This window comes from Bos grunniens, chromosome 12 (assembly GCF_055505025.1).
Source record: "Bos grunniens cultivar Pamir isolate PY7600 chromosome 12, Bosgru_T2T1.0, whole genome shotgun sequence".
Taxonomy (NCBI): Eukaryota; Metazoa; Chordata; class Mammalia; order Artiodactyla; family Bovidae; genus Bos; species Bos grunniens.
Genome location: NC_141176.1, coordinates 69,086,375 through 69,112,878, shown reverse-complemented (window position 1 = coordinate 69,112,878; position 26,504 = coordinate 69,086,375). Strand labels below are relative to the sequence as shown.

Genomic DNA, 26,504 nt, shown 5'->3' with positions numbered 1-26,504 from the left:
ACTTAGATGGCATATAAAATGAAAATTAATAACTTTGTTGTTACTACACGCAATCGGTTAGCTAGACAGATATTTTTAAAACATGGGTTTCATGAGGTGGTTGACAAAAGGGATTCAGAACATTTGGACTATCTCTGGCAATTTTCTGAGTGTGCTATAGCAGCAGGCTAGGTAAAATTCTATGGCTCCTGAAGTTCAGGGCTATATTACTACCAAGGAACAATGAGCCTTATTCTTGTTCTGGGTGCCCCAGTATTTTGTATTTTGAATAAGGGTAGAAACAGATGAGGAATAATGTGGGGATAAGGGTCTTCAGTTAAAAGTCTGTAGATCATGTCACCCCCCCAAGGAATGGTCAGAACTAGAGATGCAGATTTGGGTTATTAGCCTAAAGATGGTATTTAAAATCCTAAAGCTGGCTGTACTCACCAAGGCTAGGTATCCAGACAGGTGGCAGGAAGGGCTGAAGACAGCCCAGGGTCAAGTCAACATTCAGAGGACCTCCTTGAACCTTAGTTTCTTCCTCTGACAAATGGGAATAATATTATTTACCACACAGACAGACTGTGAGGATAAAATGAAATAATACCTAAGGCAGGAAAACAGAAGCCAATGTCTGGAAAAATAAGTACTCAATAATAATTAGCTAATTATATCATTCTGTGATTGGTTCTTTCTAGTTCCATTTTCTGAATAAGGAGACTCAAGGGGGAAAAATGTCTGGACTGATGTTTCTTCAATGTCTTCCACAAAAAATTATTTCCTGGGCTGCTAACAGCTGTTACATAAGCAATGGATTCCATGCGTCAATGTTAAATGAGGTGCCTTAGCAGGGCTTCATCGGGCTAATATATGTTCTGACTCATCCAAAGGGAGATGCTCATTTGTAGTGTTTTCCAAAACTATCTGGCCAAGAGTTCTCCAGGAAGTCCTCACAAGGTGTTCCAGGGAACATACCGGGACACGCTGGGAAGTCTGCTCTGATTAGCCAAGAGAAGAAATGATTCAGATGTAACTGTGTTTAACTAGAGGTCTTCATGAAGCCATTTCCCCCCTCCACTACCTTTAATTTGAGAGAAAAAATACTGTTTTCAGACACTAAATTCTTCTCCTCACGATAGAAATTTCCAGAGGATATGGCTGCAGGCTAAGCCATCTCATTGTAGAACAAATCATTAGCTTTGCTCCTCAAAGAAATAGAATCATTATTATCTCCTGCCTAGCTCCCTCCAAGGGATGTTGAAAGGGAAAATTAGATCATTTGGAAAAGTATTTGGAAGCCCCAGTGTAGACAGATGCTACAGATGTACAAAGGAATTATCCTTCCCATGAGGCAGACTCATGAAACCTGTGGATTTCAGGAAGATATCTGGCTTGAGAATCCTCTCTCTTAAGAGGATTACTAAGATAACATCTCTGAAGTATGTTGGTATTCTGAGATGAGAGAAGTCGACATTAAAGATAGAAAGTGCTGAAAGATGAGGCATTTTATTGTTTGGGAAAACAAGAGAGAGGGGTGTGGTGAGAACAGGTTGGAGGGCTGTTTTAGGGCTCTAAGTACAAGTATTTTTCCTTTAAGATATTGCAGCATCTTAACATATTTCTTTAAAATAACAACATGGTTTGTATTTTTAGAGGTGTCCATAGCTTTATACTGCTCTGTCTCCTTTATCTTCTGCAGGTTGGTCATACATTCACCAAACTCATTACTGGCAATCTGAGAAGCAACAGCTGTACACCAGCCCTGTTGCAGTCCCCGAGTTTTTTTTTTTTTTTAATTTATCTTCTAAGTTTCTACTCAGTGGAATTTTTATTCTGGTAGGAAGAATGCTGCTATTCCCATAACCATTTTGAAATTTGCAAATAGATAGCTAATCGTGTAGATTAGTAGAGGTGACAATCCATGCTACCTAGATTTAATTGGACTTGATGTTTTGAGAGTAAATGATGCTTTACTTACTTATTAGATTCTAATTTACATTAGTGTTAATGAATGAACTATTTGTTAGATGACCACTTGGGGAATTCAAATCTATCCCATTTGTTCCCAAGGAAATAGAAGCTAATGTATCTTATGGACTCTACATATATTTTGTACAAATGTGGTCACAATTTTCTTGAGAGACAAGTAGAAGAGGAAGGTCACCAATAAGAATCTAAAAGCTTGGAGTCCTGGTTTCAGTCTTCCTTTTTACACTTGTGTGATCCAGGATGTAAAGAAGAAGGCTGCTGTGAAGATACAGTGATACAATGCTTAGAAAAGATGCCAAAGCAGTGATGTAAAGAGATGTATAATTATTTTACTGAAGTTATCTATAATTAAATACAACAATGAGTGTACACACACTCAGCTGCTCACTCATGTCCTATTCTTTTGGGACCCAAGGACTGTAGTGTTCCAGGCTCCTCTGACCATGGAATTCTCCAGGTAAGAATACTGGAGTGGGTTGGCATTTCCTTCAGGGGATCTTCCGACCCAGGCTTCTGAGCCAGGCTTAGAACCCATGTCTCCTACGTGGCAGGCAGATTCTTTACCACTGAGCCACCTGGAAATCTATAATTAAATAGGACAATCAGTTCAGTTCAGTTCAGTTCAGTCACTCAGTCGTGTCTGACTCTTTGTGACCTCTTTGCACGCCAGGCCTCCCTGTCCATCACCAACTCCCGGAGTTCACTCAGACTCACATCCATCAAGTCGGTGATGCCATCCAGCCATCTCATCCTCTGTCGTCCCCTTCTCCTCCTGCCCCCCATCCCTCCCAGAATCAGAGTCTTTTCTAGTGAGTCAACTCTTTGCATGAGGTGGCCAAAGTACTGGAGTTTCAGCTTTAGCATCATTCCTTCCAATGAGCACCCAGGAGACCTAAAGGATCTCCTTTAGGATGGACTGGTTAGATCTCTTTGCAGTCCAAGGGACTCTCAAGAGTCTTCTCCAACACTACAGTTCAAAAGCATGCGTTCCTCAGCACTCAGCTTCCCTCACAGTCCAACTCTCACATCCATACATGACTACTGGAAAAACCTTAGCCTTGACTAGATGGACCTTTGTTGGCAAAGTGATATCTCTGCTTTTCAATATGCTATCTAGGTTGGTCATAACTTTTCTTCCAAGGAGTAAACGTCTTTTAATTTCATGGCTGCAATCACCATCTGCAGTGATTTTGGAGCCCCCCAAAATAAAGTCTGACACTGTTTCCACTGTTTCCCCACCAGTGATGGGACCAGATGCCATGGTCTTAGTTTTCTGAATGTTGAGCTTTAAGCCAACTTTTTCACTCTCCTCTTTCACTTTCATCAACAGGCTTTTTAGTTCCTCTTCACTTTCTGCCATAAGGGTGGTGTCATCTGCATATCTGAAGTTATTGATATTTCTCCCAGCAATCTTGATTCCAGCTTGTACTTCTTCCAGCCCAGCGTTTCTCATCAGGTACTCTGCATATAAGTTAAATAAGCAGGGTGACAATATACAGCCTTGATGAACTCCTTTTCCTATTTGGAACCAGTCTGTTGCTCCATGTCTAGTTCTAACTGTTGCTTCCTGACCTGCATACAGGTTTCTCAAGAGGCAGGTCAGGTGGTCTGGTATTCCCATCTCTTTCAGAATTTTCCACAGTTTATTGTGATCCACACAGTCAAAGGCTTTGGCATAGTCAATAAAGCAGAAATAGATGTTTTTCTGGAACTCTCTTCCTTTTTTGATGATCCAGTGGATGTTGGCAACTTGATCTCTGGTTCCTCTGCCTTTTCTAAAACGAGCTTGAACATCTGGAAGTTCAGGTAGTATGTGTTTTAAAAAATAAGAAATGAAAGCTTATGAATAAATAAAAATGTTAGTTATAATCTCTGCCTTTTGCAAACATTTATTGAAGGTAGTTAGGAAGTAGATTTCTGTAATGTGAAAGAGAAGACAGGAAAGGAAAGAGAAATAATATTATTGAGTGTCTGTGATGGAGCAGGTTCAGGCCTATGTTTTTCATATACTATTTCATCAATCAATTATCTCAAAATCAGAGTTGAAGCCTTCTTCCTTAGGATTCAGAAAATACAATGAATGGTGCATCCACATTTTACAAAAGATATTTTCCTTACTCCATTTACTGTGCCAACTTAAAGCAAAACCAAATGACCAGCTTGGTTAAACTGATAGCTAGAACCAAAAAATCTGGTTTCTTTTCTTCTTTATTTCTTTTAAAAACTGAAATGTAGCTGTGCCAATCTCTGCTGTTCTGCAAAGTGACTTGGTTTATACACATACATTCTTTTTTAAAATACTCTTTTCCATGATGGCTTATCCTTGAGATTGGATATCAGTTCCCAGACTATAAGGTAAGACCTTATTGTTTAAAAAAAGCTGGTTTCTTTTTCATCTGATGATACTCACTGTGCCTCATGGGACAATTAGAGAATGGAAGACTTTGTGTATAAAATAGGCTTGGCTCTGACTGTTGGTGTTCGAGCTGAGAGCAAGTCTTCTGGCAAGAACTGGGCTCACATCTCAGGCAGTGGCTGCTTCCCTATCCTATGAAAGCCATACACAGCAGTGCCTGTACACAGTCGTATCACAGCCCTGTTACTAATTGTCTAGGCTCAGCTCAGAGCTGGGGGCTCTTTCTCAAAGTACAAGTGAAACGTGAAGACTGAAATGGGTTTCGAGGGGACGTCCACAGGTCATCAGTCAATAGATGTAAGTTAAAATATTTTTAAAAAGCCATTTCATTAGTAGTAGCAAGGAGAGCTCCATTATCACTGTGATATGAAATTAAATTGACACCTGGACTCTCATTTTTGCACTTTTTTTTTCTGGTTCCTCACAACAATATGCTAATATTCTAAGAAATGCTTTCCTGAATATAAACTTAAAACTTGTTCAAAATGACTTTTTAAAGATATAAAATCAGTATATTCATCATATAAACATTTTAAAAAATCAGCATTTAAAAAAATTTTTGTTTTTCTACTTTTATTAGTGTGCCAATTTTAGTGATGGATTGCCTTTCCAGAAAATAGGCTTTCAGCCTATGACTCCGAACATTCTCTCTCTTCTTTCCTCTCCCCTCCCAGCTCCCCCTACTTCTTCTCTCCTTCTCTTCCTCTTTTTTGTCCTCTAGTCTCTGATTCATGCTTTTCTTTCCTTAAAGATTGATTACAGTGGTCGCTTGGCCAAGATCTCTGGCAAACTCAAAGTCCCTGCATGGGTTCAGGATTCTGTGTAGACAACTCTGGGTTGGACTGAATCAAGTCAAGTCATCAGTTTCAGTTTTGGCTGCTTTTCATTCATTGGCTTTGATTTTCCAAAATCCAGCGATCATGTCAGTTTCAAGGTTTTAAACATTTACTTCTGATGCTTACGCAGCTTGCTTGCAGAATATCTGTCAGATGGGTTGCATACCTCTTAAAATCATTTCTTCAATAAAAGCAAATTCGTTCCATTTGCCGGGGAAGATAATTTTTTTTTCCCCTGGAAGATTTGCATTCCTTCAACAACAGAACACCTTGCTATTTCCTCCCACATGGTGAATAGGGAGGAGTGACAAGGAACTTAACAAAGTGTATTTTGAATGCAGGGAGAAAAAAAAATGAACTCTGTTGGATTTGCTAAATGATTATTTCATATATTCTTTGCTTATAAGGTTTACAGCAATTATTTAAAATCACTTTGCAGAATTTGGATAAGTGTGTATATGTCAATAACCAGGCTCTTTATCATTCATTCAAACTACCATTCAACAAATATTCATAGAGTGTCATGAAGGCCACACTTAGGTGCTAGGGATGTGCCAACTGGACACATCCCTGATATTATGAGGGTTCTGACAAGGAATCTGGTAATTACAGTAGAATGTAATAAATGCAATGGGAACACCCACAAGAGGCAGCTAAACCAGGACCAGGGAGTCCGAGAAAGCATGCTAGGAGAGCAGTGATGTGCTGGAACAGGCTCTTGCTGGCTCACAAGACCACTAGTTAAAATTTTTAGGAATTTTGCAATCCAGTCATTAAATAGAGTGATTATGATGTTAAATTGTATAAACTTAAAATGATATAAATTATATTAAAACAAAGGCAATGCATACTCAAAAAGCATTTGTGTTAGATGCTCAGTTGTATCTGACTCTTAGTGAACCCACAGACTGTAGCTCGCCAGGCTCCTCTGTCCTTTGGACTCTCCAGGCAAGAATACTTGTGTTGGGTTGTCATGCCCTCCTCCAGGGGATCTTCCCGACCCAGAGATCGAACCTGAGTCTCCTGCATTGCCGGCAGAGTCTTTATCGTCTGAGCCACCAGAAAGCATTACTTCGTAGCTATTTTACCATTATCTGTGCTCTCACGGTTTTGTACGCCAAGTGTATCTGCAAGGAGGAAATATTCCACTGTGGTGTGCAACTCTGTGTTCAGTTGACATCATGTTAGTAGCTTGAAATTTACACCCTCAGGAACTGGCAAACACTCTCAACAAGCATGTTTTCTGCACAGAAATTTGTTGTGCAAACACTTCCCAGTATACCGCTGAATCTTGCCAGGGAAGTGAAGAAATAGTTGGAATATATGCCTGGTGAATGCCGCATATTTGGGGTGGGAGAATGGAGAGGGCTAGAAAGAATGCTCCAGGATGACGAACAGCATAGACCAAAGCTTAGAGATGAGAGAGGCTGCTGAACCCGAGCAACAGAGCCCAGGCCATTTTCTACATCTGGTGCACATAGAGGTTCTCTTACCTACTAGACTAAGGCTTCTATTAGGACTCAGGTTCTGGTGTTAATCGTATTCATTATCACATCCACAGCGTCTAGCGCTGTGCTTGGCAGATAATCGGTGCTCAGTAATTTAAGGTGGGATGCGTGGTGAGGGTGGACCCAGAGAGAGGGGCAGGCTGAGGACTACAGGGTGTTGGAACACGTCTGGGCTTTATTCGAATGGCAACAGGGAGCCATGGGAAGATATTAAACAAGGGAGTAGTGTGATCACATTTGCATTTTCAGCATCTCTTCTGGCTACAGCGTGGGGAATGGATTGGAGTGTGGAAAAGCCAGAGGCAGAGAATTAATTAGGAGACTATAATCTGTGTGTGAGATGATAAAATTAGGGGAGCTGCTGTGGGTGGATTCAAAAGATATTTGGAATGGCTATTTAGAGGGTTTCAAGGGAGTTTCATTATGGATTGACTGTGAGGGTGAAGGGGGATGGGGAGTGGAGGAGTCGCTCAGGGTCTGGCTAGGTAGGACATAGGAACGGGAGAGGGGGCATTTTCTGGGATGGAAACCCCACAGAGGGACGGGATCATGGGGGAACGATGAGCTGGGTCTTAGACATGTGTGTTTGAGGTTGTGGGTGACAGTGTGCAGCAGACAGCTGGATAAACGGGTGTAATCAGGAGAGTAATCTGGGCTGGAGACTTGGGATGAAAATTCCTACAGCCGGCTACAGAGACTACAGTTGCCGCTGTAGCCAACCCAGGAAACTGTGTCCAGGATGTTTCAAATTTTAAGAATTCTGTTAGCCACCCATGAGAACCCCATGATTTAAAAAAAAAACAACTGTGTGTCATTTATAGATTATATGTATTAATACAGAAATGATCAGCTATTTGACTGATATTTGAGATAAAGTCTGGTATAATAGGGGGTTTCCCTGGTGGCTCAGATGGTAAAGAGTCTGCCTGCAATGCAGGAGACCTGGGTTCGATCGCTGGGTCAGGAAGATAACTGGAGAAGGGAATGGCAACACATTCCAGTATTCTTGCCTGGAGAATCCCATGGACAGAGGAGCCTGGCAGGCTCTAGTCCATGGGGTCACAAAGAGTCAGACACAACTGAGTGACTAACCCACACTCTGGGACAATAAGGGCTTTCCAGGTGGCACTAGTGGTAAATAACCCGCCTGCCAATGCAGGAGATAAAGAGACGTGGGTTCGATCCCTGGGTTGGGAAGATCCCCTGGAGGAGAGCACAGCAACCCACTCAGGTATTCTTGCCTGGAGAATCCTGTGGATAGAGGAGCCAGGTGGGCTATGGTCCATAGGATCGTAAAGTGTGGGACATGACTGAAGTGACTTAGCACTCACACATGCTGGGACAATTAGGAGGTGAATTAAAAAAGAGGTATAAAATGTGTTAGAAGAAAAAGACCTACAGAAAGCCATATATAGTTCCAAGTTTTCTGGCAGAACAAGTTGCTATAACCTCACAGAGGCAGCTCTTTTACACGTTTAACCACGGACTGGCTGAGGCAATGATTCTATCAAGATCAAACCAGACTACATAGCCCCGAGTTGAAGGAAAGTCGGAGAAGGCAATGGCACCCCACTCCAGTACTTTTGCCTAGAAAATCCCATGGACAGAGGAGCCTGGTAGGCTGCAGTCCATGGGGTCGCTAGAGTTTCGGACATGACTAAGCGACTTCACTTTGACTTTTCACTTTCATGCATTGGAGAAGGAAATGGCAACCCACTCCAGTGTTCTTGTCTGGAGAATCCCAGGGACTTAGCAGCAGCAGCAGAAGGAAAGTGCTAAGAGCTGAGGATAACTGTGTATCTGTGGAACGGGGCAGAGCCAACTGAAATTCCTCTAATGCAGTAATCTGCTGCCCATGGAAAGCATGGTTCTAAGGAAGCAGTTTCTCCTCTTTAAAGGCAGAGGAGGCTGGAAGAAGATTGTCTTTCAGTAAAGCAAGAGGCCATCTTGCTCTAAGAACACATCCAGTGTTAAAAACTGCGTGAGTTTCAATCACCTACTCTGGAGTAGACTTCATTAAATGTAATCTTCTCATCTTTTGCCCTGAAGTTAAAGGGAAAGAATATCTTAAGATGAATCTCTAAAGGTTAGAGATAGTCACAAGTTTCCCTTTATCATCAAAAGGAGAAGAAACATCTTTTTTTTTTTTTCCCAAACACCTTTCGTGGAAAGAAAGTTAAAAGTAGTTTGCTTTGGATGCATTTACTACAAATGAATTATATGCATTTTTTTTCCAAATCTTCATTTTACTTTATAAAAATGATATCTCCCCCTCCCCCCGACACCCTGTATCTAGCATTTAAATAACATAGCTCTGTTATCCAGTCATGCTACAAACAGGAAAGGAACAGATTATGGTTTTCTGTAGTGAAATGAAGAAATCAAAGAACCAAAGATGTTTCAAGGTCACTGCTTCTTGGTGGAATATTATTAAAGTAAGTGAGGGCTGGCAGGCAGAATATGAGCTTTGAAATTTGAATAAACAGAAAAAACATTCAGAATCTAGAAACCATTGAGAGTGTGCTCTTTTCTTTTCAAAACAGAACTAAAGTGGGAATAGAAATAGAGCTCAAAGCTTTATAAAGAGTAGGGCCATGTGCTTTTTACTTGGAGATCAGGCACGTGTCAAGTGAATAGGCCAGTTATCTTCTTCATGTAAGAATAAGGTGATGGTAGGCTGAGGTCACTAATATTCCTCTAAAAACCTTTACTCTGATGGCATTGGTGCCACCCACAGGCACAGACAGGAGTTGGGTTGCTGCTTCTGCCTCGATCCAGTCCATTCTTCCCTCAAGCCCATTTTCCTTCAAAGGCCTTGCTGATTTGACGTTTGTTCAGTGCCAGGTGCCTTGTCTCAGGCTATGCAGAAAAATATGTCACTTTCCATGGAGTCCCTGCCATTGAAAGTAACGCTATGCGTGAGTGGATTTAAATGCAGGTTTGTGACTCTTCTGATCATCAGTGTTAGGGACAAGCTCACAGACCATGATGGATGAGGTGAAACCACAATCAAAGTTCTTTAGAAGTTATATATCATTTTCAACACCTATTATTTTCAAAAATAACAATGAAAATACTTAATTTTGATGAGTGGTTTTGATTTTACTTATTCCACACTAAGCATTTTACATGGATCATATCATTTCACCCTCAAACAACTTTATGAGCAGATCCAACTAGCATCTCATTTTTAGTATAACTTAATTGAGTTTATACAGATAAATAATTTGCCCCAAGTCACACAACTAGTAAAAAACCAGACCCCAGGTTGGTCTGATGTCAAAATCTGATGCTATTTTAAAGATATAAGACTAACTTTAAATATATTTGAAGGTATTTTCTATTCCCTTATTGTTGAGGTCTTTCTGACATTACACTTTCATGTTCTGAATTCAACCCAGCAAAAAATGTACTGTGGCTTCCATGTGTAAAATGACATGTTAGAATGGCTTTCTGGAGAATGTAAGAGTGAGTAAAATAATTATAATCCTGGGAAGCAGAAGATAAATATACAAATAATCACAACAGAAGGAATAATGTGCCCACTGCCTTAAGAAACACACGTGTACTACAGGGGCTCAAAGAAAGGAAACTGCTATTGGGATAAAAATATACTTACTTAGACTAAATCTAATCAATGTTCTTATATCTGAAGGAAGATATGTTTTTCCATGTGAACTTCCAAGATATTATTTATATCTGAATGCTTTAAAAGGAAAAAGACGCAGAGAAAAGAAAAGTATCTGGATGCCAAAAAAACCTAGTTAATACTGAAGAGACAATGTCCATAAAGCTCTAAACTGATAGAGCTAGAAAGAGAACGTTTAGAAGAACCCCTTTCTTTACAGATGAGGAAACTAAGACCCATTAGCTAAAGGCAGAAAGTATTATATTCTCCTTTCTGTTCTCTTAGTTTTTTTCATCTTTATCTGAGCTGTAGATTCAGAAAGAATTGTCAGGAGAAAATTAAGTAACTGAAGGCCATGCTGCTCTTCTGTAATAGATTCTGCCCTAGTCTGTACTAAGTATTAATTGAATGGATGGTTTCAATTGGAATTTAATAAGTCTCCCTTCTTAATTTAGATTGTATCTGACAAACCAATCCTTTCCTGGATTACATTTGAAATTATTCCTAATACAGTTAAATTATATAGAGTGAGATCAGCTTCATCTTTCCTGATAGGAGAGGAAAGAGATTATCAACACATCTGAAATTCACAGGCAGATACTCAGCAAGTTTTGTTCTCCTTTCCTCTGGAGAATTTTCTCAAACCTGTAAGTACAGAGCTCCTTTGATTTGTGTGGGTAAAGAAGTGGTGGGATAATGAGGACCCTTTCTTGTCTTTGATAAAGACTGTGAACTTAGTGAATGTAATAAGTGTTGGCTGGAGCTTGAAGAACTAGCAACTTGTGTTTCTCTTCAGTAGGTTTCCCTATTAATCAGAAATACTCATCATTTGCATCATCATTAGTAGCAGGCTTCTGGCAACAGCCTTCCCTTAGATGGCTGGTTCCTCCAATGCTGCAGTGCATCTGGTCCTGGTGGGGAGATTCATACCGAGAAAACTGTGGCATGCTGGGATAATCTTTTTCTTTGGATCAGACAGTTCTAGGCTGTGATCCCAGCTCTGTTGCTTCTTAGATTCCTGACCTCAGATAAGCAACTTAATCTGTCTAAACATAACACTCTTTACTTATACAATGAGGAAATGAATACTCTACAAGATTGCAGAGGACTTGAAATAAATACATAAGGCATCTAAAAAGAGACTGATGTTTGTGCAGAGAATTTGTTTTGTCCTCTACTATGGCCACCTGATGGGGAGAGCTGACTCATTTGAAAAGACCCTGATGCTGGGAAAGATTGAGGGCAGGAGAAGGGGATGATAGAGGATGAGATGCTTGGATGGCATCACCGACATAATGGACATGGGTTTGGGTGGACTCCGGGAGTTGGTGATGGACAGGGAGGCCTGGTGTGCTGCAATTCATGGGGTTGCAAAGAGTCAGACATGACTGAGTGACTGAACTGAACTGATATTTCTTGTGCCTGGTACATGAAGGGTGTCTATTGAATGAAATATAGTAGGGGCCCAACCAACAGTAACTATGATGATTGTCAATGTTACTAAGTGATTATTTGTACAAAAAATGGAATCAAGTAAATTTTAATATCTTAATGTCCCTAGTCTTATACACACAAACACACATATACACATATACACACACACATATAAGCAATATTATATGTTAATATGGAGCTTCCCTATATAATTATAAGTAACATACACAACATAATATTATGTAAAGGATACACAAGAGTTTGAAATAAATGCCATAATGTTATTACCAAACTATTGTACTTGATTATAGAACTTGGAATAGCCAATGTATAGCCATGAAAGGATGCTTTATCCTTGGAAGAAAAGCTATGACAATTTAGACAGTGTATTAAGAAGCAGAGACATCACTCTGCTGACTAATGTCTGTATAGTTAAAGCTATGGTTTTTCCAGTAGTCATGTATGGATATGAGAGTTGGACCACGAAGGTTTAGCCCCAAAGAATTGATGCTTTTGAACTGTGGTGCTGGAGAACATTCTTGAGAGTCCCTTGGACAGCAAGGAGATCAAACCAGTCAATCCTAAAGGAAATCAACCCTGAATATTCATTGGAAGGACTGATGCTGAAACTCCAATACTTTGACCACCTGATGCAAAGAGCTGACTAATTGGAAAAGACTCTGATGCTTGGAAAGCTTGAGAGTGGGAGTAGAAGTGGGCAACAGAGGATAAGATAGTGGGATGGCATCACTGACTCAATGGACAAGAGTTTGTGCAAACTCTGGGAGATGGTGAAAGACTGTAAAGCCTGGCATGTTGCATTCACAAAGAGTCGAACACAATCTTAGCAACTGAACAGTAACAAAGAATTAATGTATTTTTTTAAAGGAATGTCCATGTGTCTTATCCCCAAACAGCTTAGCTGTGGGCTAAATGGGAGAGGAAAAAGGATATGACTATGCCTTTAAAAACAGATCTACCTGTGGCGGATTCATTTTGATATTTGGCAAAACTAATACAATTATGTAAAGTTTAAAACTAAAATAAAATTTAAAAAAGAAAAAAGAAAAAGAAAAAAAAACAGATCTAAAACAAGATTTGAGTCTGAACAGACATGTGACAATAGATCTTTTTATTAATCTGTAATTTCACTAATTCAGGATCTCACTGATTAGATTCAAAAATTTAGTTGTTCCTATACCCGAAACTTACATAATATTGTATATCAACTGTAACTCAATTAAAAAATGAGCTATTCCCTCCTATATGTATATGATGACTACTGCATTAGAGGAGGGCTTCCCTGGTGGCTCAGATGGTAAACAATCTGCCTGCAATGCAGGAGACCTAGATTCAGTCCCTGGGTCAGGAAGATCCCCTGGAGAAGGGAATGGCTACCCACTCCAGTATTCTTGCCTGGAGAATCCTATGGACAGAGAAGTCTGAAGTGTCCATGGGGCTGCAAAGAGTCAGACATGACTGAGCAACTAACACACACACACACACACACTGCAGTACAGGGGCATTTCATATCTGAAACTAATGTGTTTATCTTTGCCTTCAGATAGAAGGGAGAAAAAGAAGAATTTCATATTTGGTACTATTAACACCCTAGGAAGGGTTGGAAGCATGAATAATGAGCTAATAAGAGAAATATTTCATTAGTCTTTGGCATGTTGAGAAGTTTTAGGTATAGTTGCAAAGGGAATCAGAGAGAAAGGTAGAAAACTTGAATTCTCCTGGCTTTGCTGACTCTGTTTCCTTACTGTCTTGGGCACGTTTTTACTGAAAGCTACTGAACTTTCCTTTAATACTTGATCTATTCAGCAAATGTTTGCTGAATCCTGCCCTTGTGTGGGATTGGCTTTTTAGGAACCTGCATCATTAAAATGCAATGATGAGCAACGTGGTCTCTGGAGTCAGCCACTCCTCTGTGTACTCCTTCACACACCGTGTGACCTTTGTAAGTTCCCTAACTTTTCTTAGCCTTAGATTGTGTTATCTGGAAAATAAGGGAGAAGACCTATCTCATTGTAAGCATTGTTATAAATATTACATAATATAAACCATGTAATGCACAGTAGAGTCCTGGCAGTAAGTGTTCAACAAATATGAGCTGCCAGTTATAAACACTGCTGCTTTACTTAACAAGACTCTAGGAATGGCTTCCATGAGTAACTGCTGTAATAAGGTAAATGATTTTCCAAGGAGAAGTTGCCAGTCAAACCTGGAGTAAGAAGTGATTTTAATTTGTAAGCTTCACAGCTCTCAGGGTGTCTGGCCCTTGCATTTAGGAAAGAGACCAGAAGCTCTCTATCAGAAATTAACCTAGTCACTGGTTATGTGAATACTCCATCCAAAGACTGGAAATTCAGAATTTCCAATTTGACAGGACTGTTTATCAAAAATGACTGAGGGTTCTTTGGCAAAAGGAAAAATTTAGCCATCTGGTTCTGTTCCTAGTGAGAATGTAGATTTTAGACTTGAGTTCATGCATAATTTCATGGATTTGGCTTATATGGAAAATGAAACTACATGTTTCCGAATTCCATTGCCTTGAAGAAATGAAACCTTTTTCAGAACATGTCCACTCCATCAGCAGATCCTGTTGGTGTTTCCTGCTAAATTTGTCCAAATTTCAGCCACTTACTCACCCTCCCCTCCACTATATTAAAAGTTGGCTTTGGTCCTTTCTCCATACTGTCCTCAAGATCAGACGCCACCTCCCATTCCTCTTTCCTGCAGAGCTTAGCTTAGCTGTCCTCTTGTTTCTTCTTCCTAACTCATTCCATCTCCTTTTCTCTACATTAAGACTGTGTGACTCTGGGTGCGCATGTGCTCAGTCATGTCTGACTCTTTGCAACCATGGACTGTAGCCTGCCAGGTTCCTCTGTCCATGGGATTCTCCAGACAAGAAAACTGAAGTGGATCGCCATTTCCTTCTTCAGGGGATTGTCCCAGTCCAGGGATTGATGTGTATCTCCTGCATTGCAGGCCGATCCTTTACCATCTGAACCACCAAATGAACTTACTTACAAAACAGAAAGAGACTCACAGACTTAGAGGAATGAACTTATGTTTGCTGGGAGGAAGGGATAGTTAGGGAGTTTGGGATGAATATGTATGCACTGCTACATTTAAAATGGATAACCAACAGGGACCTACTGCAACAGGGAACTCTGCTCAATGTTATGTGGCAGCCTGGATGGGAGGGGAGTTTGGGGGAGAATGCATACATGTATATGTATGACTGAGTCCCTTTGCTGTTCAACTGAAATTATCATAACACTGTTAATTGGCTATACCACAATACAAAATTTTAAAAAGTTAAAAAAAAAATAACATTAGTTGGTTTCTAGGCAATAGATTTGAGAGGGATAGATAACTGCTCCCCCCACCCCCACAGGAAAGAAAGAAAATAGATTTCATGGAACTCCCAAATATGCTATTTTTTCAATAGGTGATAGAACTTTGGAGCATTCTTGTTTTTTTCTTTTACACAGGTTAACACAAGCTCCCAGGTAGCCCTCAGTTCAGTTCAGTCGCTCAGTCATGTCCAACTCTATGCCACCCCATGAATCACAGCACGCCAGACCTCCCTGTCCATCACCAACTCCTGGAGTTCACTCAAACTCATGTCCATTGTGGAGAAGGCAATGGCACCCCACTCCAGTATTCTTGCCTCGAAAATCCCATGGACGGAGGAGCCTGGTAGGCTGCAGTCCATGGGGTCGCTAAGAGTCAGACACGACTGAGCGACTTCACTTTCACTTTTCACTTTCATACATTGGAGAAGGAAATGGCAACCCGCTCCAGTGTTCTTGCCTGGAGAATCCCAGGGACAGTGGACCTAATAGGCTCCTGTCTATGGGGTCGCACAGAGTCGGATGCGACTGAAGCGACTTAGCAGCAGCAGCAGCATGTCCATTGAGTAGGTGATGCTATCCAGCCATCTCATCCTCTGTCATCCCCTTCTCCTACTGTCCCCAATCCCTCCCAGCATCAGAGTCTCTTCCAATGAGTCAACTCTTCGCATGAGGTGGCCAAAGTACTGGAGTTTCAGCTTTATCATCAGTCCTTCCAAAGAACACCCAGGACTGATCTCCTTTAGAATGGACTGGTTGGCTAGTGGTGAAGAACTTGCCTGCCAGTGCAAGAGATGTGGATTCAATCCCTCTTGGGAAAGATCCCCTGGAGAAGGAAATGGTAACCCACTCCAGTATTCTAGCCTGGAGAATCCATGGACAGAAGAGCCTGGCAGGATACAGTCCTGAAGGATACATGACTGAAGTGACTGAGCACAGACGCAACCGAAGCGCACTAAAACCTGGAAGTTAGGATTATGAAACTCTCAGCCCCTCTCATCTTTCAAAGAGAGAGAAAGGGGCCCAGGCCAGATTCTTTCTCATCCTATTTTCTACCAGTGCTCCCTGAAAAGTCCAAAGCTAGTCTGATTCACACTCAGCCAAGGAGACCTCGTCAGATTCCATGGGTTTCTTTCTGCTCTGCAATTTTTCACCACCACCTCTCTCTTTCTCCTTGATTATATTTGAAATCTTTTTCACAAAGGAGTTTAAATACTGAAGAGAGTTAGTATTTGCAGCTCTTTGTCTGACATATTTTTATATGAATAACTTTCAGTTAAAATGCAATCACTCCATCATCAGCTTTAAAGGACCGGTGCAGTTTTGGGTAGTGTTTCAGAACAGGGAGACTGGTAAAAACGAACAGAAGGGCATTGTGTGGTCATCAGTGTGGATAAAAGGGGTGATGAAGGAAAGGCTGGAGACTCATTTCAAACTTTTAAATTTTGCTTATGGTGGGTCCTATTTGTTTTCAACTGGGTGGGGATAAATAAAAATTGTGCACTTCCATTTCCTGGATATTGTAAGTAGTGCTGCAATGACCATTGGGGTGCACATATCTTTTCGAATTATGGTTTTCTCTGAATATATGCCCTTGAGTGGGATTGCTGGGTCATATGTTGCTATACTTTTAGTTTTTTAAGGAACCTCTATACTGTTCTCCGAGGGCTTCTCAGGTGGCTCAGTAGTAAAGAACCTGCCCTACAATGCAGAAGACACAGGAGACACGGATTTGATCTCTGGGTAGGGAAGATACCCTGGAGAAGGAAATGGCAACCCACTCCAGTATTCTTACCTGGAAAATCCTATGGACAGAGGAGCTTGGCAGGCTATAGTCCAGGGGGTCGCAGAGAGTCGGACATGACTGAGCACACACAGGCGTGTGCACACACACACACACACACATACACTCACACACACACTCACGCGCATACTGTTCTCCATAGTGGCTATATCAGGTTCAATTCCCACCAACAGTGTAGGAAGGTTTCCTTTTCTCCACACCCTCTCCAGCATTTATTGTATGCAGATTTTTTGATAATTTTTGACCATTCTGATTGATATAAAGTGATACCTCATTGTCATTTTGATTTGCATTTCTCTAATAATGTGTATTATTGAGCATCTTTTCAGGTGCCTACTGGCCTGTATATCTTCTTTGGAGGAATGTCTATTTAGATCTTCCCCCCACTTTTTGATTGGGTTATTTGTTTCTTTTTTATATCAAGCTATATAAGCTGTTTATATATTTTGGAGATTAATCCTTTGTCAGTTGCTTTAATAATTTTTTGCAAATATTTTCTCCCATTCTGAGGGCACGGAAGCAACTTAAATGTCCATCAACAGAGAAATGGATAAAGAAGAGGTGGTACTTATGTACAGTGGCATATTGCTCCGTCATAAGAGAGAACAAAATAATGAACGAAATAATAAAAATGAAATAATGCCGTTTGTGGCATCATGGATGGACCTAGAGGCTGTCACACTGAGTAAAGTAAGTCAGACAGAGAAAGACAAATATCATATGATATCACTTATATGAGGATTCTGAAAAAATAGGACAAGTGAACTTATCTACAAATCCGAAATAGACTGAAAGATGTAGAAAACAAACTTCTGGTTACCAGGAGGTAAGAGGGGGAGTGATAAATTAGAAAATTGGGATCAGATCAGGTCAGTTCAGTCGCTCAGTCCTGTCTGACTCCTTGCGACCCCATGAATCGCAGCACGCCAGGCCTCCCTGTCTATCACCAACTCCCGGAATTCAATCAGACTCACGTCCATCGAGTCAGTGATGCAATCCAGCCATCTCATCCTCTGTTGTCCCCTTCTCCTCCTGCCCCCAATCCCTCCCAGCATCAGAGTCTTTTCCAATGAGTCAACTCTTTGCATGAGGTGGCCAAAGTACTGGAGTTTCAGCTTTAGCATCATTCCTTCCAAAGAAATCCCAGGGCTGATCTCCTTCAGAATGGACTGGTTGGATCTCCTTGCAGTCCAAGGGACTCTCAAGAGTCTTCTCCAACACCACAGTTCAAAAGCATCAATTCTTCGGTGCTCAGCCTTCTTCATAGTCCAACTCTCACCTCCATACATGACCACAGGAAAAACCATAGCCTTGACTAGACAGACCGACATATACATAATACTATATATAAAATAAATAACTAATAAGGACCTACTGTAGAGCACAGGGAACTCTATCTACTCAATACTTTGTAATGGCGTATATGGAAAAAGAATTTTAAAAAGAGCGGATATACGCATGTATATGACTGATTCACTTGGCTGCACCTGAAATTAACACAACATTGTAAATCAACTATACTCCAATAAAATTTTTCTAAAAATTTTAAAAATTGTGCACTTGATATTTATGTTCTGCAGCTGAAAATCCAGAATCTGTCTTGTTTGATTTATAAAAACTTACTATTTTTTAAAAATGTGTGTTTGACTTTATACAAAGCGGCATTTTCCTCTGACGATTCATTAATGAGGGTTACATTATCGTCTTAAAAAAGGAAGTCAGATGGAATGTTTAATAATTTACGAGTGAACGGAGGGAACATTTGCCTGGTTTGCACAGCTGAGGACGTAATTAGAAGTTCCTAGAGAGAGAGAATAGGGTGAGGGTGTGCAGAAATCACAACCATTAAAAAGCAACTTTTCCCCAAATTGCTCACAAATGTGAGGGATTAGTCAATATACTTGGGGCTCTCTAAAACTTTTTAGCAGCCAATAATTTCTTCATCATTGAGGAACTGCAAAGGAAAAGCTTATTTCCTTTCTTAATGCCATTTTGTTAGACAGTTTTAATGAAGTAGCAAATTTGTCATGCGACAGGAAAAGCTCACGGACAACATATTAGAGTTTGCAATCCCAGTCAACGTATCTAGTTACTTCGTTTTTAGGTGACTACCCTTTGCTTATTAGATAAATGACTAAGGCAAATACCTTTGCAGACACTTGCATGCTGTTTTCCTGCATGTTCATAATGGCTTCAGAGATCTTGACGTCTATTGGGTCCATGACCGACTCAATGTTGAATGGTCCTTCCAGTCGCTCTGCCACCAAGAGCATGGCATCTGTTAAAATATAGGAACATGATTGATTTGAGAACTGGGAACTCCAGCTTCTAACCTGTGTTGCAACACTTCCCACATGACTGGCTGAAAAATGATCACTCATTCAAATTTGGTATTTGCTTTTATATAGTTCAAAATGGAATGGATGACTCAGTTTTAAAAGAGTATTTTATTTCACTTGAAGGTTTAAAACTATTTTACAAGTATAGAACCTGGCCCCAAAATGAGAAAGTAAGTTCAAATTAAAAGAGTTGAATATACCTAGCTCTTTCAAGTGAAGTTTAAAAAAAATTAGATCAGGTTCAAAAGTGGAGTTAATCTCTTTTCTTCTGGAGTATGGAGAACATGGAGACTATTGAAGTGTAAATTTGAGAGTCTGGAGGATGTTCAAATGTCAAGACTCAAGCATAACTAGGTGGAGGAAGCATTGCTAGATTTTCCAAGAACAGACTTGTCCCTACTTGGTGGTGTCACTCTATCTAGCATGCCCTGTTTTTAACACCTTGTTACACTTTAGGAATAGAGAAACTTCTCTTCCTTGGTTTTTCTCCAGTCAAGAATATTGGAGTGGGTAGCCATTCCCTTCTCTGGGGGATCTTCCCAACCCAGGGATTGAACCTGGGTTTCCTGCATTGCAGGCTGATTCTTTACTGTCTGAACCACCAGGGAAGTCTCTGGTTTTTCATATTTAAGGCTTATTACTGTGTCTATCACATTGTAAGCTTTCAAAAATGTCTATGAAATGATACTGAACTGAAGTACAGCTTGGGAAGATTTAGTTTTCTGGAGAAGATTGTCACAATGATAAGGAGATGAGAGTTATAAAATAGGGGTGAGTTGCTCTGGGTTCCCAACCTGCCACTAACACCCGGATGACTGTGGGAGAAATCTCTAGCTCACTGGGCCAAAGATTAGTGAAGCGCATAAAGGGACCTCGGATGAGGACTCTCCCAGTGTCTATAATGAGTGGCACTGTAATAATAATAAGTGATAAGGAGGACCATTCCTTTGCCACTGCAAATTGGCCCAGGTTGGTAACCAGCATAGTTTGCTAACTTGTCTCCATCAGGACTGTGGAATAGAATTTTCTGTATGATGAAAATGTGGCTACTGAAACTTGAAATGTGGCAAATGTGACTGAATAATTAAATGGTGAATAAATTATTTTCCCTTTAACTAATTTAAATATAATTAACACTGTCCATTTGAGACCAGCAGCTACAATGAAAGACAGAACAGCCTAGACTTTTAACATGTTGCCTCAAAATTTGTCAGGGTTTTCAATTGGTAAAGCACTTGGAAACCAATCTTAAAATGTTGCCCCTTTCAAATGAATACATGTTTATCATCAGACACTTAGAAAATATAGAAAAGAAACATGAAGGAGAGAAATACACCCACAATCCCACTTCCCAGAATAACACTATAAACACTTTGGTATATGCCCTATGTTGTTTTTTTCCCCCTTTGTGCATGAATATTTTAAGCATGCAACTGAAAATATACTGTGTGGATATTGTATAATCTGCTTTCTAAATGTAACATATTATTAATGTAACATACTGTTTATAGTAGCTGCTTCATAGCATTGGTGTGAAGAAAACAAATTTTATTTTTATTACATATCCTACCATGCTCCACCAAAGGCCAACATCAAACATTTTTCAGGGTTATAAGTAGGTATGAATTAGGCAAGTGAAAAGCCTTTTAAGATAGATGAATTTTTATAAGAAAGGACTGTCTGGGAAGCAGAGTCACGTCTTTAAAGGGCACCAGGGTTTGTGAAAAACATCAGCTTTGACAGTATCAACAGGCTGTCTCTGCCAGACCTCACACCTGGGTCCTTGATCTCCTTGCTATGGAATGATGGAGACTAGAAGCATCCAGAGCCACACTAGAAAATCAGGAGGTCCTGCTTCCATCCTCACCCCCAGTGCTTGGTCCATATTACTCTCATGGACAATGACATGGGAAACTGAAGTGTGAACAAAGACTCATTATAAACTCTAATAACAAATTTGCTGATTTTCCCCCCCTTATCACAGACCTATTTGTGAATGTCACATCAGAACCTTACAACAAAGTGGTCATTTCTCTGGATCTTCATGACCTAATAGTCTGGCAACTAATGCTCTTGAACTGTGGTGCTGGACAAGATCCTTGAGAGTCCCTTGGACTGCAAGGAGATCCAACCAGTCCATCCTAAAGAAAGTCAACCCTGAATATTCATTGGAAGGACGGATGCTGAAGCTGAAGTTCCAATACTTTGACTACCTGATGTGAAGAACTGATTCATTTGAAAAAACCCTGATGCTGGGAAGGATTGAAAAGGAGATGGATCGACAGAGGATAAGATGGTTGGATGGCATTTCTGACTCAATGGACATGAGTTTGAGCAAACTCAGGGAGACAGTGAAGGATGGGGAAGCCTGGCGTGCTGCAGTCCACGGGGTTGCAAAGAGTCAGACATGATGGAGCAATGGAACAACAATGGACAGAGGATGCACACTGTTTGGTTGTAGTATTTGGATATTAAAGATGTTTTGGTGGATTTTCCTAGTGATCCAGTGGTTAAGACCCCTTGCTTTCACTGCCGAGGGCATTGGTTCCATCCTTGGTTGGGAAACTAAGGCCCTGCTAGCTGTAGGGCAAGTCCTCCCCCAACCAAAAAAAGATGTCTTCTCCTTTAGTTTTTGTCTGTTTATTTACTTATTTGGCTGCCCTGGTCTTAGTTGTGGCACAGGGATCTTTGATCTTCATTGTGGCATGCAGGATCTTTCAGTTGCATCCTGTGGGAACTTTATTTGCAGCATATAAACCCAGGTCTTCTGCATTGGGAGAGTGAAGTCTAAGTCCCTGGAACACCAAGAAAGTCCTTTCTTTAAGGCTTTGAAAGTTGCCCTGAAAGTTGCTCTGTTTCTTTTATGTTTTTATATCTATTTTGTGTATTTATAAAAATAATCCCCTGTATTGTTAGACTCTTCAAGAGGCTTTTTGATGAAGATTAATTATGACAGATGAGCAAGTTTCTCTAGACAGGAAAGTGATAGTCTCTCAGTCATGTCCGACTCTTTGCAACCCATGGACTGTAGCCTGTCAGGCTCTTCTGTCCATGGAACTCTCCAGGTAAGAGTATTAGAGTTGGTAGCCGTTCCCTTCTTCAGGGGATCTTCCTGACCCAGGGATGGAATCTGGGTCTCCTGCTTTGCAGGCAGATTCTTTACCATTTGGGCCACCAGGGAAGCCCATGATTCTCTAGACAGGTGTCTCCTGCTATTAAAATAGAAGGACAAGGAATCCTTATAAAGGAAAAAGAATTGGCCCTAGGGAGTCATCCACTGTATGCAGTTAAAGGAAGTGATAACTATGGGATCCTTAATTGTATGTTTTAGAGAAGTATTTGAATAAATCATTACACAAAGAGTACTGGCCTATCATGGAATATTTATCCAACAGGAATGGGTTGAGTTGAGACAGTAATAACATTAGCTATATCGGATGTCTTAGTCAGTTGTGTTCTGGGTAGAAAGGACGAGCTTTGCATTGGATCATAAGGAATCAGTATATTGTCTCAATTTGCAATGACGGGGTCTAAAATATCTCTGAGAAGTTTCTCTTGTTTAAATTCAACCAGTCCCTCTTTACCTGACATTCCCTTTAACAGGTAAGGCACAAAGCCATTCGATTCATATCATAAAGTCAAGGAGTTTCTCTTTGGTGATTTCAATCTTTAGTTCCGTGTTCCTCTGTCACCACAGAGCTCAGCTTTTTGCTTCCTGGATCTGCAAACTCAGCTCCTCTTTTTTGACCCCATTTGCCTCCTTGACCTTGGAAACAGGCCATCCTACTGATGATCCCGTTTATTAAACATGTTACCAAATGGCCATATTCATTCAGATTGCTTGGCCTTGAAGTTCCATTTTTCATCTTGATTCATTTGCTTTTTACACAAATTAATTTAAGGTGATACATTTTTGCTGTAAATAAATATATATTTATTGATTTCTAAAAATTTATTTATTATTGAAGTATAGCTGATTCACTATGTTACTTTTGGTATACAGCAAAGTGATTCACTTATACATACATATGCATGCACTGTTTTCATATTCTTTTCCTTCATGGTTTATTACTGGCTATTGACTATAGTTTCTTGTGCTATATAGTAAGATCATGTTGTTTATTTTATATAGTAGCTTATTTTCCTTTTAATTTAGATCACCAGTCATAATATGCTACTTTAAGCTATCTGGTTTAGGCTATTACTAATTTTTAAAAAATTCATTAAAAAATCACTTTACAAAGGAAAATTAGATTCTCCTTTGAAGACTCAATGATTGACTCAAAACCTCAGAACCATTATTAAGAGTAGCAATGTGCATGGAGTTAACCATACTGTATTGTACCCTGAAACATTTGTTAAGAGGGTGGATTTCATGTTATGTGTTTTTTTTTTTTTTTAACCACACACACACAAAGAATGGTGGCTCAGATGGTAAAGAATCTGCCTGCAGTGCAGGAGACCTGAGTTTGATCCTTGGGTTGGGAAGATCCCCTGGAGGAGGGCATGGCAACCCACTCCAGTATTCTTGTCTGGAGAATCCCCATGGACAGAGGAGCCTGGCGGGCTACAGTTCATAGGGGTGCAGAGTCAGACACAGCTGAGCGACTATGCACAGCACATTGTGTTGATCAACTACAGAAGTTCTTATTAACTGAATTATCTGTTGATAAATCGTTAACTAGTATAATATATACCAATATACTGAAACACTGTGTTGCTTTCATAAAGAAATACATGCATTCTTCCGAATCTTGGAAAAGCACAGATAAAATTGTGTGGAAATATTTGGATAAAATAACATGTGTGCACTGATCATAGTCACACCCAGGTTTTTGGTCAGAATGAGAGCAAGGCTAGCAGAGGAAAGTAAGTACTGGTTTTCTGGACTTAAAATTCTCTATTACAAAGTTGTTTGTGAAAACAGGTTGGTTGACAGAGGGCCAGATAAATAGGAGGATAAAGGGGCAACAGAGGATGAGCTGGTCGGATGGCATCAGTGGCTCAATAGACATGACTTTGAGCAAGCCCTGGGAGACAGTGAAGGACAGGAAAGCCTGGCATGTTGCAGTTCATGGGATCACAAAGAGTTGGACATGACTTTGCGACCGTACAACACAGCAACAACAGACAACCATAAGCAGAAAAAATATATATGTCTCCTTACAATATAATCATCCCTGCCCCCAACAAAATCCCCTTTTCCATTGTTCTAAATATATATGACGGGATTCCCCAGGGTCACAAAAAGAAAAGCAGCTTTTCAGAAAATTCCTCTAATATTTTGTGCTTCCATGTAAAGGTTATGCTCACAGCAGCTGCCTTTAGGAGTCTAGTTTAGACACACTGCAAGGTGAGAAAGTAGCAGTGAAGGGCAGCCTGAGTCCTCAGCGCTGGGACTTGGAACCAGCGTGCAAGCGGATGGTGGCTCTTCCTCGTGCCGCAGAGCCCAGATGGTGAGAGGATCTGCGTGGTACCTCCGTGGCCCACTGAGCAGCCAAGCACATCCCCGCTTGACTGGTGTGCCTCCCACCTGCTGGGCAAGTCTGTCAGCAGTCAAGCTCCCCAAGTGTCAGGAGAATCTTTTCTCTCCTTTGGGGCCAGGGAAACCATGCCTCTCTCTCCTCCCAAAGCAAAGAAAACACACAAGACTTTTATGACACCAAGGCAGTAGTTGGTAAGTTTCTCTGAAACCAATTAAGTCAGAACATGGTCATAACTTCCTCCAGAGGCTGCCATCCTATGCTATCTTAATTATCTCCGTGCCATTTATATTTTGAAATATTCGGAACATTATTTTTAACTATGCTCTTGGAGCTGTTATCTATTGCCAATTAAACTAGGCCAGTTTGAGTATGTCAGCTAATGACCAGCTGGTCCTTTCTGTGCATAGCTTCCGTGTTGTCCGTTTTGTTTCTCTTTAAACAAAAGACTATTGTCTTGCTCAAGCAGTATACATAACTTTTGTTTCTAATGTTATTTAGACGGAGTCGGAGAACGCAATGGCATCCCACTCCAGTACTCTTGCCTGGAAAATCCCATGGATGGAGGAGCCTGGTAGGCTGCAGTCCATGGGGTCGCTAAGAGTCGGATGCGACTGAGCGACTTCCCTTTCACTTTTCACTTTCATGCATTGGAGAAGGAAATGGCAACCCACTGCAGTGTTCTTGCCTGGAGAGTCCCAGGGATGGGGGCGCCTGGTGGGCTGCCGTCTCTGGGGTTGCACAGAGTTGGACACGACTGAAGTGACTTAGCAGCAGCAGCAGAAGTAACTGGGGGCTTCCCTGGGGGCTTAGTGGTAAAGAATCAGCCTGCCATGCAGGAAACTCAGGTTTGCTCCCTGGGTCAGCAAGATCCCCTGGAGGAGGAAATGGCAATCCACTCCTGTATTCTTGCCTGAGAAATCCCATGGACAGAGGAGCATGGCGGGTCACAAAAGAGCTGGACACAACTTAGCGAGTAAACAACAACAGAAGTAGCTGGTATCTTAGCATAAGGTTTTGATGCAGAGAGAGATATGATGACCCTTTTAGCACAAGAGGCGTGTGTAGCAGCTCAGCAAGAATGTGCCCACTCAAAGGGTGCAGGCAAAGCTGCACCTCGGGGTCAAGGCATTCCACTCACGTCAGCATGGACTTTCTGGTTAGGAGTGAGTAAACCCAACTCTGGTTAGATGGAGTCAGGTGATTCAGTTTCCATTTAGGTTCATCCATTGAAAGTCTGAGAGATAACATGTGTCACTTAATTCACAGAGTCCCATTTTCTTCATCTATGAAGTAGAGATTGTGACAACCTCCACCTATAGTGTGCATGAGGAATCAAATGAGATAGTGCCTGGAAAGATGTTAGCACAAGGCCTGGCGCACAACAAAGTTTAGCAGCTATATGGCACTATCTCTGGGCAGTAGAAGCAGAAAGGAGAGGACCACCTGGCAAGATATTTTGGTGGATGTATTGACAGCAAGTGATGTGAGGAGCTGGGTCGTAAAATATACATGAATGCCTTTAAGATGTATAACTGGTACTTTTTTGTATGTTAAATTAATATTTTCATAGTAGCTGCTTTTTGATGGATGAGTTCATTATACCAAGAGATACAAAACTTCAGTGTTTTCTCACATGGTGCCCCTTTGCCAATTAAGGATCACTATAAATTCTGACTCACTTTCCATCGAGGGGTGTGTGTGTGTGTATGCAGCTCAG

General features: G+C 40.8%; 1 protein-coding gene across 5 annotated transcripts in view; it reads right to left on the bottom strand.

The window, feature by feature from the left end:
* The window catches only part of GPC6 (glypican 6), a 1,234,490-nt gene that overhangs the window by 102,563 nt on the left and 1,105,423 nt on the right, over positions 1-26,504 (bottom strand). For all 5 annotated transcript variants that reach the window (XM_086330189.1, XM_086330193.1, XM_086330191.1 and 2 more), the window contains one exon: positions 19,110-19,240. In XM_086330189.1, the coding sequence (XP_086186315.1) occupies positions 19,110-19,240 (131 nt within the window). The remainder of the gene's footprint in view (positions 1-19,109; positions 19,241-26,504) is intronic.